The 12713-nt window shown below is 37.4% G+C and overlaps 1 protein-coding gene across 1 annotated transcript in view; it reads right to left on the bottom strand.

Moving 5' to 3' along the window:
* HDAC2 (histone deacetylase 2) overlaps positions 1-10114 on the bottom strand; it is a 52943-nt gene extending 42829 nt beyond the window's left edge. Inside the window, exon 1 of the mRNA XM_074310057.1 lies at positions 9764-10114. Within this exon, the coding sequence (XP_074166158.1) occupies positions 9764-9815 (52 nt within the window). The 5' untranslated portion in view covers positions 9816-10114. The remainder of the gene's footprint in view (positions 1-9763) is intronic.
* Positions 10115-12713: the final 2599 nt, after the last annotated feature.

Here is a 12713-nt window from a genome sequence, read left to right as displayed (position 1 = left end):
CATTTTTTTCGCCCTCTCATTTCCAATCCTCACTTTGAATCTGATTTTTCTTTTGCAGCATGATAAATGTGGAAATAAATATGTTTAGAAGAATTGGACATATTTAACCTATACTAGATTACTTGCTGTTAAGGGGAGTGGAGAGATGGGGAGGGAGGAAGAAAAATTTGGAACACAAGGTTTTGCAAGGGTGAATGTTGAAAACTATCTCTGTATGTATTTTGAAAAATAAAGCTATTATTATTATTAAACAAGACTTCTGACAAATGATGTTCTAGAGTAGAACTTCTTTCATTTTTTTCTATTTGCCATCCCTTTTTGCCCAAGGAATTTTTATGTGACCCCAAGTATATAAATATAAAAAATAGGTATACACATCAAACATCTGATTATAAATCATAATTTTATGATCTCCATATTCAGTTACAAGGTTGCAATCCACTGTGCTTAAAATTTTTCTCCATATTCAGACATCTTTAATTGCTAAGAAAGAATGTAAAAAACTATCAAAAATACAAAATATTTAGCATTTATCAGTTGGAGGAGACTTCAGTGACTATATAGTCAAGCCAGTACCTGAATAAGACTCCTCTCTATAAAACTTCCAACAAATGTTTGATTGTTCAGTCTCTGTTAGAAGACTGTCAGTCCATATATCTAACTAATCATTTTTAGAAAAATTCTCCTTACATGATGTTACTAAAAATGCCTTTTGGCAACTTCCACATACTGGTCCGGTTCTGCTCTCTAGAGAAAACTTCAATTTTTAAGTTAAACAAAAGAATTCAATTTCTGAGTGTTCAGAAAATCAATTTGCCTTTTCTACTATTTAGCTTCTATACCATGCCTAAATGTGTTTGAAATTATTTAACTGATTTAATTGGATTCTAAATCAATGAATTCTTTTCCACTAAAGTTTTCCCAGATGTCCCACAGTGGAATACAAGTGATCCTGGATTCTTTAAAGTCATTATAATATCTGTTCATTCCTAGGTCTAAGACAGCAATTGCCAAGTATGCACCTAGTTCAGTCATCACCAGATAGCTGGTCACCAGCTGTTTTAATCACAGCAACTCATAAAGATTCCCCCCCACTCTACTCCCTTAGGTGTAGAAAGTTATGATTTACATTAGTGATATAACAAAACTTGTAGAATTCCTCCTGGATCTTCTTGGAAGTAACAAAAAAATCTATCATAAATAAATTTAATCACAGCAACTGTTTTACCAAGGATTTAGAAGCTTTATATAATCACAGGAGCCTAAATGAAATCAAGTAAACAAGTATTTATTAAACACATATATCAGCAACAAGTATTTATTAAGCAACTACGTTTAAATACCTGACATACAAAGAAAAGCAAAAATAATACCTGGTTTCAAGGAGTTCACAATCTAAAAGGAAAATAACATACAAACACACAACAAACAAACAACACACAAATTACATACACACATACACAAGATAAATTAGAAGTGACATGGTCAGATGCATTTTACTAAAATCACTTTTTTAGCTGATTAGAGAATAAAATACAGCAGAGAGAAACCTGAGGCAGGAAGAAAGCTAACACAATTGTCCAAATATGAGATGATGAGAGCCTGCATTAGGATGGTGGCAGTATCAAAGAGAAAAAGACATAGATGACAAACAGTGGGAAGATAGAACCAATATATTTAGCAACAGACTAGATATATGTGTGTCTATGTGTGTGTGTATTCACGCATGCACATGAGCATGGGTGTGAGATAGACATAAAAAGAGACAGCCAATCAGAAACAGAGACAATGAGACACAGACAGAGAAAGACATAAAGATAAGGTGACAGTAAGGAACCAAGGATGATATCTAGATTTTGAGCCTGTGTGACTGGTGGTGCAACCTCGATGATAATATGTAAAATACGAAGGAAGAATAGAGTTTAGGGAGAAAGAGTTTAAGATGTCTATGAGATATTCAGCTGGAGATGTGCAATTGGTGTTGTACAAATGGAGGTCAAGAGAAAGATTAGAGTTGGATAAAGAGATCTACGGATCATCTACAGAGAAAAACATTGAATCCACAGGAGTTGATGAGCTTGACAAGAGAAGTAGAATACAAGAAAAGAACGAGTTTTGGATAGAACACTATCCTGTACTAGACTGTTCAGTAACTGCTTCATACTATATTCATTCCCAATACAGGTTATGTTTCTCAACAAAAAATCATTGTCTGTATCAAGTCAAAGGTAGGTACTCTTATATAAAAGATTTGGTAATATATCTTCTTTGTCCAAATAAAGAAAGACCTACATAATTTGGATCAATTATTCATAAGTAGGTTCAATTTAATAAAAGTGGCAACAATACTTAAAATTAATTTATTTCAAATTACCAATGTAGGAAAAAAATACTTCAGTGAAGTAGAAAAAAATGGTGAAATCTTTATGGAATAACAAAAAGATCAAGAATTACAAGGGCAATAATGAAAAATAAAAGTGGGAAAGAAGGGGGGGGTTATTAGTATCAGAATTACTACAAAAAATTACTCAATTAGGTACTAGTTAAAAATAAGAAAATCAGTGGAACAAATTAGGTATACAACACAAAGAAACAGAATACAATAACTGTTCAATAAACTCAAAGATACTAATTGTTGGGATATGGACTTAGGTTTTTTTTTTTTTTTTTTAAATTCATTTTTCCAAATTATCCCCTCCCTCCCTCCACTCCCTCCCCCCCATGGCAGGTAATCCCATACATTTTACATGTGTTACAATATAACCTAGATACAATATATGTGTGTAAATGCCATTTTCTTGTTGCACATTAATTATTAGCTTCCAAAGGTATAAGTAACCTGGGTAGATTGACAGTAGTGCTAACAATTTACATTTGCTTCCCAGTGTTCCTTCTCTGGGTGTAGTTATTTCTGTCCATCATTGATCAACTGGAAGTGAGTTGGATCTTCTTTATGTTGAAGATTTCTACTTTCATCAGAATACATCCTCATACAGTATTGTTGTTGAAGTGTATAGTGATCTTCTGGTTCTGCTCATTTCACTCAGCAACAGTTGATGTAAGTCTCTCCAAGCCTCTCTGTATTCCTCCTGCTGGTCATTTCTTACAGAGCAATAATATTCCATAACCTTCATATACCACAATTTACCCAACCATTCTCCAATTGATGGACATCCATTCAACTTCCAGTTTCTAGCTACAACAAAAAGAGCTGCCACAAATATTTTGGCACATACAGGTCCCTTTCCACTCTTTAGTATTTCTTTGGGATATAAGCCCAATAGCAGCAATGCTGAATCAAAGGGTATGCACAGTTTGATAACTTTTTGGGCATAGTTCCAAATTGCTCTCCAGAATGGCTGGATTCTTTCACAACTCCACCAACAATGTATCAGTGTCCCAGTTTCCCCACATCCCCTCCAACATTCATCATTATTTGTTCCTGTCATCTTAGCCAATCTGACAGGTGTGTAGTGGTATCTCAGAGTTGTCTTAATTTGCATTTCTCTGATCAGTAGTGATTTAGAACACTCTTTCATATGAGTGGAAATAGTTTCAATTTCATCATCTGAGAATTGTCTGTTCAGGGATATGGACTTAGTTTTGACCAAACCTATTGGGAAACCTAGAAAAGTATTTGGTACAAATTGGATATATATCAACACTCATACCACATATCAAGGTAAACTCCAAATGTAAAAGTGTTTTAGACATAAAAAGTAACAAAATAAGCAAATAAGAGGAAGAAATACATAACCTTTCAGATGTATGGAGAGAGGAAGAGATCATGACAAGAAATAGAGAAAAAAGGATCACAGAAATTAAAATGAACAATTCTGATTACATAAAATATGAAAGTTTTTAATGTAAACAAATCTAATGTAATTATAATTAGAAAGGAAAAAATCATTGAACTGAGTTTGTGTGATATCTCATTTCCAAAATATAGAAAGAACTTATTAAAATGTATAAGATTAAGAGCCATTCTCCCTGAATTATCGATCTAAATAATTACTGAATAAATTAAAATGATTCTGAAGTTTCTGTCTCAAACCCATCAGATTGTTGAAGATGACAAAAGAGGAAAATGATAAATATTGGAGGGACTGTAGGAAATTAAGGGCATTACTGCTCTCCTGGTGGATCTGGGTATTGGTTCAGACATTTTGGAAAGTAATCTTTGTAACTATGTCCAAAAATTTACTCAACTATGCATAACTTTGACCCAACTATGCCACTACTAGACTTTTACCTGAAGAAGATCAGATCAAAGAATTGATATAAAAATATTCATAGCAGTTTTTTTGTAGAGACAAAAAAATTGGAAAACCAATAGAAGAAGAGATAAACAAACTGTGGTATGTAAATGTACTAGAATACAATTGTACTAAAATGATGAAACTGACAGTTTCAAAGTAAAATGGAAAGATCTCTATGATCCAATACAGAAAGAACTCAAAAGAATTAGGAGAATAATTTATAAAATGACAACATTATTGAAAAACAATCTTCAAAAGAATTTAAAACTGAAAACTTTTATTAATGTAAATGATAACCAGAATATTAAAATGAATCACCTATTCCTCTTCCTCACAAAAGTGATAAACATAAAATATAGATAGATCCAATCATTTTGGGCCATATAAACTGTATGGGAATTGGTACTATGCTTATTTATTATAAGGACATTTTTTGTTTATTTTACTCTTCTATTGAAAGGGGCAGTGGAAAGGAGAATTTTTTTTTTTTTTTTTTAACAATAATGTACTTTTTTAGTATAAATACTTTGTATGAACAAAATTAAGTACTCATTTCTCTGACTGGCTTATAAAGAGGATATGCCCCATGAGGTAAAACATTTAAATAATAATGTCAGAGAAAAATGATAAAAATAAAAACTTTATACCAACTGAAAAAAGTTTTAACTCTCACAGTAAATATAATTTCAGATATAGCAAACTATGTCATCTATAGTCTTTAGTTCTTATACAGGATGTCCCCAAAGACTAAAGAGCAGTTTTAAAATTTAACTAGTACATCAATAGGAACATGCATTCCATCCTCTCTTTCCATATATATATATATATGTTATATCTACACCTATATATTAACAAACTATAAGGAGCTTCTTCCCCCCACCCCAGAATTTCTTTGTTTTTCTTTATCTCAAATTCTTGCTAAATTGCTTATTATCTTTAGATAAATATTTTCCCAACTATTCTAAAGACTCATTCCACATGATGTCAATAAGGATTTTAGGTGGAAAAATGATAATAGCTACATTACTCCCTCTAAAATATGAAATTTCGTAGACTCAGAGCTAGAAGGGAACTCAGATCAACCTCATTTAACAGATGAAGAAACTGAATTACAGAATAAAGGTCACACAGCTAATAAGGAGCAAGGTCAGAATTTAATCATAAATATTTTGACTCAAAATCCAGATTATTTTGCCTCAAATTATGTACATGCAAAACATTCATTTTACAATGTTCTATGCCTTTTTTGTCACTAAATTTAATCAATTGGCCTTTGCTCAAGAGGTATTCCAAACTCAAAGATTGAGATGATATTCGTGGTACCATTAACAGACCTCAAATTCGGAAGTCTGAATTATGGCCAAATTAATTTGATAAATGCTGCTTATTTGGTTGGCGAATTATCTAAACTTCTTCTATTTTTTCTTCCTGATGAGTTCCTGATCATATTGTTATTGAAAATAGCTCTTAGAATGTTAGTCTTGTACATAGTTTGCTGAGTTAATGAAACGTATGACTAAGATTGGCATTTTTATGTCTGTGTGTACCTTCAGTTATTTTTCTTTCTCCTCTTCCTAATATTTTGTCCTTCTGAGTTTTAAAATGAAGGATGAAAACAAAAGGTCATAAAAAAAGTGAAGAAAAGACATTTTCAAGAGGAGAATGGCCTGGCACAGAGAAGGCACTTAAATGTTTACTAGCTTAAGCAAAATTTAAGGTTCCTTCTAAGGGGCCCAAATTTCAATTACCTGTAGTCTTTGAAATTTGGTAAAAATTCTTTCTTACATATTATCCTAACTGTAAGACTGTTGAAGGTACACAAAACATTTATATTTATTACACAGATCTCAGTGCTATTTATAGGAGAGGGATTAAGACTATGAAGGAATGCTAATGATTAAAAATACAATAAAGTTATCAAAATCAAAGATATCATAGGCCAAATGTTAGCTAACAAAGGCACAAAAATACAAAAGGGACCCAACTCCTTTTCAAAGATAAAATTTAAAAAGCATTGCAGTAAATGCTTATCTAACAACAATAATTTAAAGGAAATCAGTCAAATATTAAACATTTATTAAGTGCCTACTATGTTGGCAACACTGTCAAAGAGATAGAATCAGTTCTTACTGGGTAGAATCTTTTACTGTTTGGTGGAAACAACAGGGACAAATAAATAAATACAAAATGTATACAAGGTAATGGGTGGATGGGGGTATCAGGAAATATTTCACATAGGAGCTGGCTCTTGAGTTTTGAAAGAACTTAGAGATTATAAAAGTCTGAGGGGAGGAAGGAGTAAAATCTGGATCAATCTTTACAAAGGCAAGGAGACAAGATATGACGGAATGTCTTGAGGGACAGTAAATAAGTAGACCAGTTTAACTAGAATGCAGAGAAAGGGAAGTAATATATAATTTACCTATATTAAGTTAGTTAAAAGTATGCAAGTTAAGAACATAGATTAAATGAGAAGTAAATCAATTCAACTCAAACACTTGAGCATTCAAAGCTATGCTTTTCATGTTAGACAATAAGGCAAAGTTTAGTTAAAACAATTAACTGTATGATTCACAAAAATCCATTTCAGAACTACAAAACACAAATAGCTAAGGACAGAGTAGGTAGGGGGAAAGCCCTTCTAGGGAAAGTCATATGAGTGCCATTCTTTTCAAACAGAATTCATAGTAAAAGAGGAAAAAAAAAAAAAGAGTTGATGCTCTTCCACTAATTGAAGAAGCAAAAAAGCAGAAGACTTTCTTTTGGTACAGGGAGTAGGCAGATCTGGCTGTCTAAAATGCCTGGAAGAATTTGATAAGGCTGAAAAAAATGTAAGGTGGGGAGTAGGGAAGAAGAGAGGAAAGACCAGTGTCACATAAAAAGCATCTCGTCTACTGATTTTCTTGCCTTCTTTGATGGCAGTCCTTAGAATCGTCATATAACTAATCAAAAGTAGTCCAAAATAAAGAAATACTGACAAAATCAACCTCTCTCCCCATTCTCATTGTTTCTACTCCATCATTTCATCTAGGAGCACTGGCCTGCCAGAACAAAATACCTTGATATAGTGTAGTAGTCACCATAACCACACAATTTTCAGAACTCTAGTAGGGTCAATTTAGTTCTAATATTTATTTTAAACCATTATTACACGCAGGCTGGTGATATAAAAATTAAAAGTGACAGTCCCAGCTCTCAAGGACCTTACACTCTCCTAAGAGGGATACATTAGATAACAAACACCCTTAGCGACACAGAGAGAGAGGACTAAGTTTCTCCCTGGGATACCACTGATGTTACTAAGACCAGAAGAAAATGTACAGGCTGGCTCACTCCATTCAGAGCCCACAATTCACTGCCAAGACCAACTAACAGCTGTTTGAAGTGTTCTGTGTTATCAGGTTTCCCTGATCCCTTCAGCCCTTCCCTTCCAACACCAATTTTAAAGAGTGCTCTAAAACTATGTCTAAATAAAAAGAATCACTTGTTAACACACATAATCAAAGTCTATTTTGGTTAAAGAAACCAAAATAATTTATGGCACCCCAAAACATGTATAAAAAAGCAAAATATAAATCTTGATAAGACACCTTATGCCCCATAAATAACTTTTAAACTACAGTAAATAATTAAGCCTTCTAGACTGTATTTCTAACAAAGACAAAACTATTGTTTTATTCTCATGGCCATAAAGTCATCACGAAATGTTACATCATTTGATAAAAGGTCATTTTTTGGTTCACAGAACAGGCATAAGAAAAATTATGTTAAAAGCTATGGCATTATGTTAATAGCTAAGCTATTGCTTTAAAAAATCCAAAGGCAAATTATCAATATATTTTTCGGTATGACTATAATTCTGTGTTAGGATAGATGATTTGTAAGATCCCTTCTAAAAGATAACATAATTAATTTAGAAAAAAAGGCTGCTTATAAAGGGAAACTTTATATTTGAGATTTATTATTTATATAACTTATTTTATTTACAACATATATATATAACTTATTTATTTATATAACTCATATTATATGAGTTATTTCTTACAAGTTTTCAAAGGCATGTTAGGTGGAGACGTCTAATTTTTTCCCTCTATCATAATCCGTTCTACTAACTTTCAAATATTCGCACCTTCTCCACTCCACTACTCTGATGCCTCGTGTGCTGAGGAGAAAACTTCGGGGTTCCCTGGGGCAGCCCAATCGTTATCAAGCCCCACTACACTTGCGGGGGAGGAGGTGCTAGTGGAGCTCTTCCCCACGTTGGCCGCCGGTTTTCAGCCGCATCAATTTTTGAAGGGCTTCTAATGATGCGGAAGGGCTGCACTACCGCCAGTGGAAAGGCTACCCAGATCTTGGAAGTCCTCATACAATCCACACAGCACTTAGGAACCGCGGCTGAATACCGCCCCTCCCCAGGGTTCCAATTTTACCTATACAAAATGTTCCAAAAGGGAAATGACAAACTTCGAAACCAAGGGTTCTGCACAACGAATCCCCTTCACCCCCAACATACAAACACCCCTTGCAGAACAAAGAGCAACAAAGAAGTGGGCGGCAACCGCGTCTAACTTGGCACGAGAGATAGACAGCGGCTTCCCCGAGGCCAGGCCCCATCCAGTCCGATTTCCAAACCCGTCCCCCAGAGACCTCTCCTTCCGCTGAATTCTGATGTCCACTACACCGAAAGCCTCAAAGTCGGCAACATTTCTGGCTCACAACCCTTGTTTCAGTCGCCCCCCAAACGGTGGCATTGAAGCCGAAGGGACCCTCTTTATCCCACCGGCCCTGACAACGTGGGGTTCCGTGAAAGGGATGGACAAAGGCTAAGGGGAAAAGATCGTTCCTTAATACGAATGCTTGATGTAATTTTGCCGTGGCCCTGTGATATGGGGAGACTCTCCCACCTCCTGCGGTGGATGCATTGAAGGTGGGTAAGAGAGGGAGCAGGAGGGAGAAAGGGAGGAGTGAGTGTGGGGAGAGAGAAGGCGGGGCTCGGCTCAAGGGGGATGCACCGCTTTGTGTAAAAGGAGAACATCTCCCATTTAGACACACAACTATTATTTCGGGGGTGGCAGTGGAGATAGGATGCACTCCTCGCACCCCCCAACTCTCCTCCCCACGCATGCAAGTGGGAGTGAAGGGCGGGCCTTGTTCGCCATTACCCCAACCTCAAAGCCGCTTGGGCGGGCTCCCCGGGGGGTGGTGACTTTTGGGGAGGAGGATGGGGATGGCTGGGGAGGTGGGGAAAAGGAGAGATGCCCATTTTCCCGCCAGCAAACTCAGCGGGAGCGGGGGCGGAGGCGGGGACGAGGGGTGGGGGAAGGAGACAAACGACCACCCCTCACTCCCAGCAGGAGGGGATGACCATCCCAATTTCGGATACTCGCGGGGGAGCGGGGGCAGAGAGAAGGCCAAGGTTGAGTGCAAGGTGGGGGGAAGGAGATGGGGGGCCTGGAGCCCCGGTAGCGCGCCCCCCCTTCCCGCTGAGGGTCGGCCTCTTTTACCATCATAGTAGTAGCAGACTTTCTTCTTGCCGCCTCCCTGACTGTACGCCATGGAGTCCCAGTTGCCGCCGCCGCGGCCGCCGCTGCTGTCTCCGAAATCCTGGGCTTCTGCAGCCGCCGCTGCCGCCTTCGCGGCTGGCTGGGAGCGTGCAGGGGCCGGAGGATGGCCTGTGCTGGGACGGTGGTAGTGGTGGTGGTGGCGGCAGCCACGGGGGCGCTACAGGCGGGCAGGGAGGGAAGGAGAGAGGGAGGGAGGGAAAGGAGGGAGGGGTGACGGGAGGGGGAATCGGCACCGCCCGGCAGAGGGGGCCGACAAGTGGAGTCCGGGAAGAAGCAGCGCCAACTCGCGGCACTAGGGGGGTGGGGAAGACTCCCCACCGCCTCCCGGGAGCCTGGGGAGGCGGGGACGCTCCCATTGTGTCTGCGGTGGGGGAAGAAGCTCCAAAGAGGTTTCTAGATTTGGTAGGAAAATCCCCTATATAGGCTATATTTTATAGATAAAGAATATTTGAAACAATCTGTAGGAATTTAAAAGGAAAAACTGGAACTATATCTTTATACGATAACTAAATATTCAAAACTGCTGCTTAGATTTCCCTATCTTTCGGCGAGGAACAAATGGTCGCGCTCACTCCGCGCCTGCGCAGTTACGAGTTTATCCGTTCCTTCTAACCGAAGCATCAGCCACTGAGACTTCTATGCGTCCACCTACGCCTCCCTTCTCCTTCACTGTTCCCCCCCCCCCTTCTTGTACCCGCCTGGATCAAACCACGTGTTCTGCGCCAGAGGGGGGGAAACGGGGGGCTGGAAGAGACCACTGCTTCACTCTTCTCCTGTGCTGTATACTGGGCTTCCCTTTCACTTTTACCTGAGCTTCCCTCCTCCACATCCTCTATTACTAGTCATCGTCTTCACTGTCGTGGACCCTGAACTTCTTACTGACTCATTTAAAAATCATTAAATTATGAATATATGTGCGAGTTCGTACGTGCAGCTGCTCCTTCACCTCGACATAGCCCTTCCCCCCCTCCCTTTTTTATCCCCACTCGCTCCCTCCCCGCCAACTTCCTCTTCAGAAATAAAGTTACTTGCTGGACCAAAGACTTTTTTTTGGATGCTTAATCTATTTTATTTCTAAAGCGCTTTAATTCAGCAAACACTTATCGCTATGCACAAAGCCATGGCTAGGACCTCCCAAATCTTAGGTTACGTGCCTAAAAAAAAAAAAAGTAAAATAGAATACATTCAGTTGTCTCTTCCATTTTCTTTAATAAATTCTAAATTTGTCATATTTTACACAAAGCGGTGCATCCCCCTTGACAAGAAAGCAAATTTGTTGTCTTTAATAAATTCTAAATTTGTCATATTCTGGGAAGAAAACAAATTTGTTGGAAATTTAGCTTCTTCGCCGAAAGTTATTTCAAGAAAGTTAAACAAAATGTCCATCAGCACCTAGCACAAAAACCTGAATATAGCTACAGTGGTCCTCGGACTCTTTAAAAAGGGGCCAGTTCACTGTCCCTCAGACTGTTGGAGGGCCGGACTACAGTAAAAACAAAAGCTCACACTCTGTCTCCGCCCCTCAGCCCATTTGCCTTAATCTGGCGGGGGCTCCTCCCCCCCCCCATCTGGCCCCAGCGTAGTTTGAGTACCCCTGATATAACATAAAAGAAAAAATGAATTTGAGATAGGATTCTGTGCCCTCCATAGTATGATCATTGGGACAGCTGCAGACAGTATTATACCTTCTCAGGATTCATCCACAAAGTCTTCAGTGGGTATATGTCAACATGAAGAAGGCAGAGATAATATCCTCCTTCCTAGGACTCAAATGTCAATCATCTGACCCTTGTTAATATCATGCACTGTGATCCCTTGAATGATGAGTTACAGGGGTGATCTTTTTTTTAGACTATTGCTGAATCTTTGGGGCCTTTACAATGGGTTCATTTACATTATCTTGACTATAAGCATCCAAAATGGATTTATAAGTAAATTTTTCTAATCCTAATTTTTCTTTAAATCTGTGCCCCACCATTACCACTACACTATCCTAAGTATACCCCATGATGAGTAACTTTAAAAAAAGCTTTAGTTTTTACAACAGCTTTATTACTGAATACATCCCCTCTATCTCCCCTCTCTAGAGAGCCATTCTTTGAAATAAAGAATAAAAAACAAAGAGGAATATAAGCAGCTCTTCCAAACCAGCCAACACATCAATCAATTCTGACATAGATAATATTCCACACATAGTTTCCTATTTTTGCAAGGAAAGGAGGGAGATTAATTTTCACAATTCTTCTCTGGGATCAAGTTTGGTCATTACAAATATATAAAATTCAAAAAGCTGTTGTTATTATACTTTCCCTTTGCATTATTGTCATACATATTGTTATTCTGGTATATCAGTTCACTCATTTTCCCATGTTTCTCTGAATTCTTCATATTCAGCTGTTCTTAAAGGACACAAATTTTAACAGATAATTTATCTTCCAATTAATCTTTTTTCAAAGCAAAGACATTTACTTAAATGCATTATAAAGTCAAAAATAACAAAACTTTACTCTATAAACTGGGGTTATACGCTCTCCAAACTATACATAGTGTCAATGATTACAGTAAGGGTACTTAAAGTATACTAATAGAAAACTTATTCACAACTCAATTTTTAATTTTGCATGATATTACCTAAAGATAGCCTGAAGTATATCATGAGCAAAAGCCCCAAAGCCTAAGAAATAGGTGGAGAATTCGAATCAATTCGACAAATATTTACAAAGCACACTTTCTATATTTTTAAAAATTCTGAACTTAAAATTTTTTAAAAGAGGAAATAACTGTTGTGACTAAAAAAGAGAAATATGGACAAATAAAAGGCATTTTAAAAATGGAGAAGCTACAAGTTAAAAAACATCTACCACCAAACCTTTTATGAGAGTAACCAGCA

Source organism: Sminthopsis crassicaudata, chromosome 4 (genome assembly GCF_048593235.1).
Source record: "Sminthopsis crassicaudata isolate SCR6 chromosome 4, ASM4859323v1, whole genome shotgun sequence".
Classification (NCBI taxonomy): Eukaryota; Metazoa; Chordata; class Mammalia; order Dasyuromorphia; family Dasyuridae; genus Sminthopsis; species Sminthopsis crassicaudata.
This window is presented reverse-complemented; position numbering and strand designations above follow the sequence as displayed.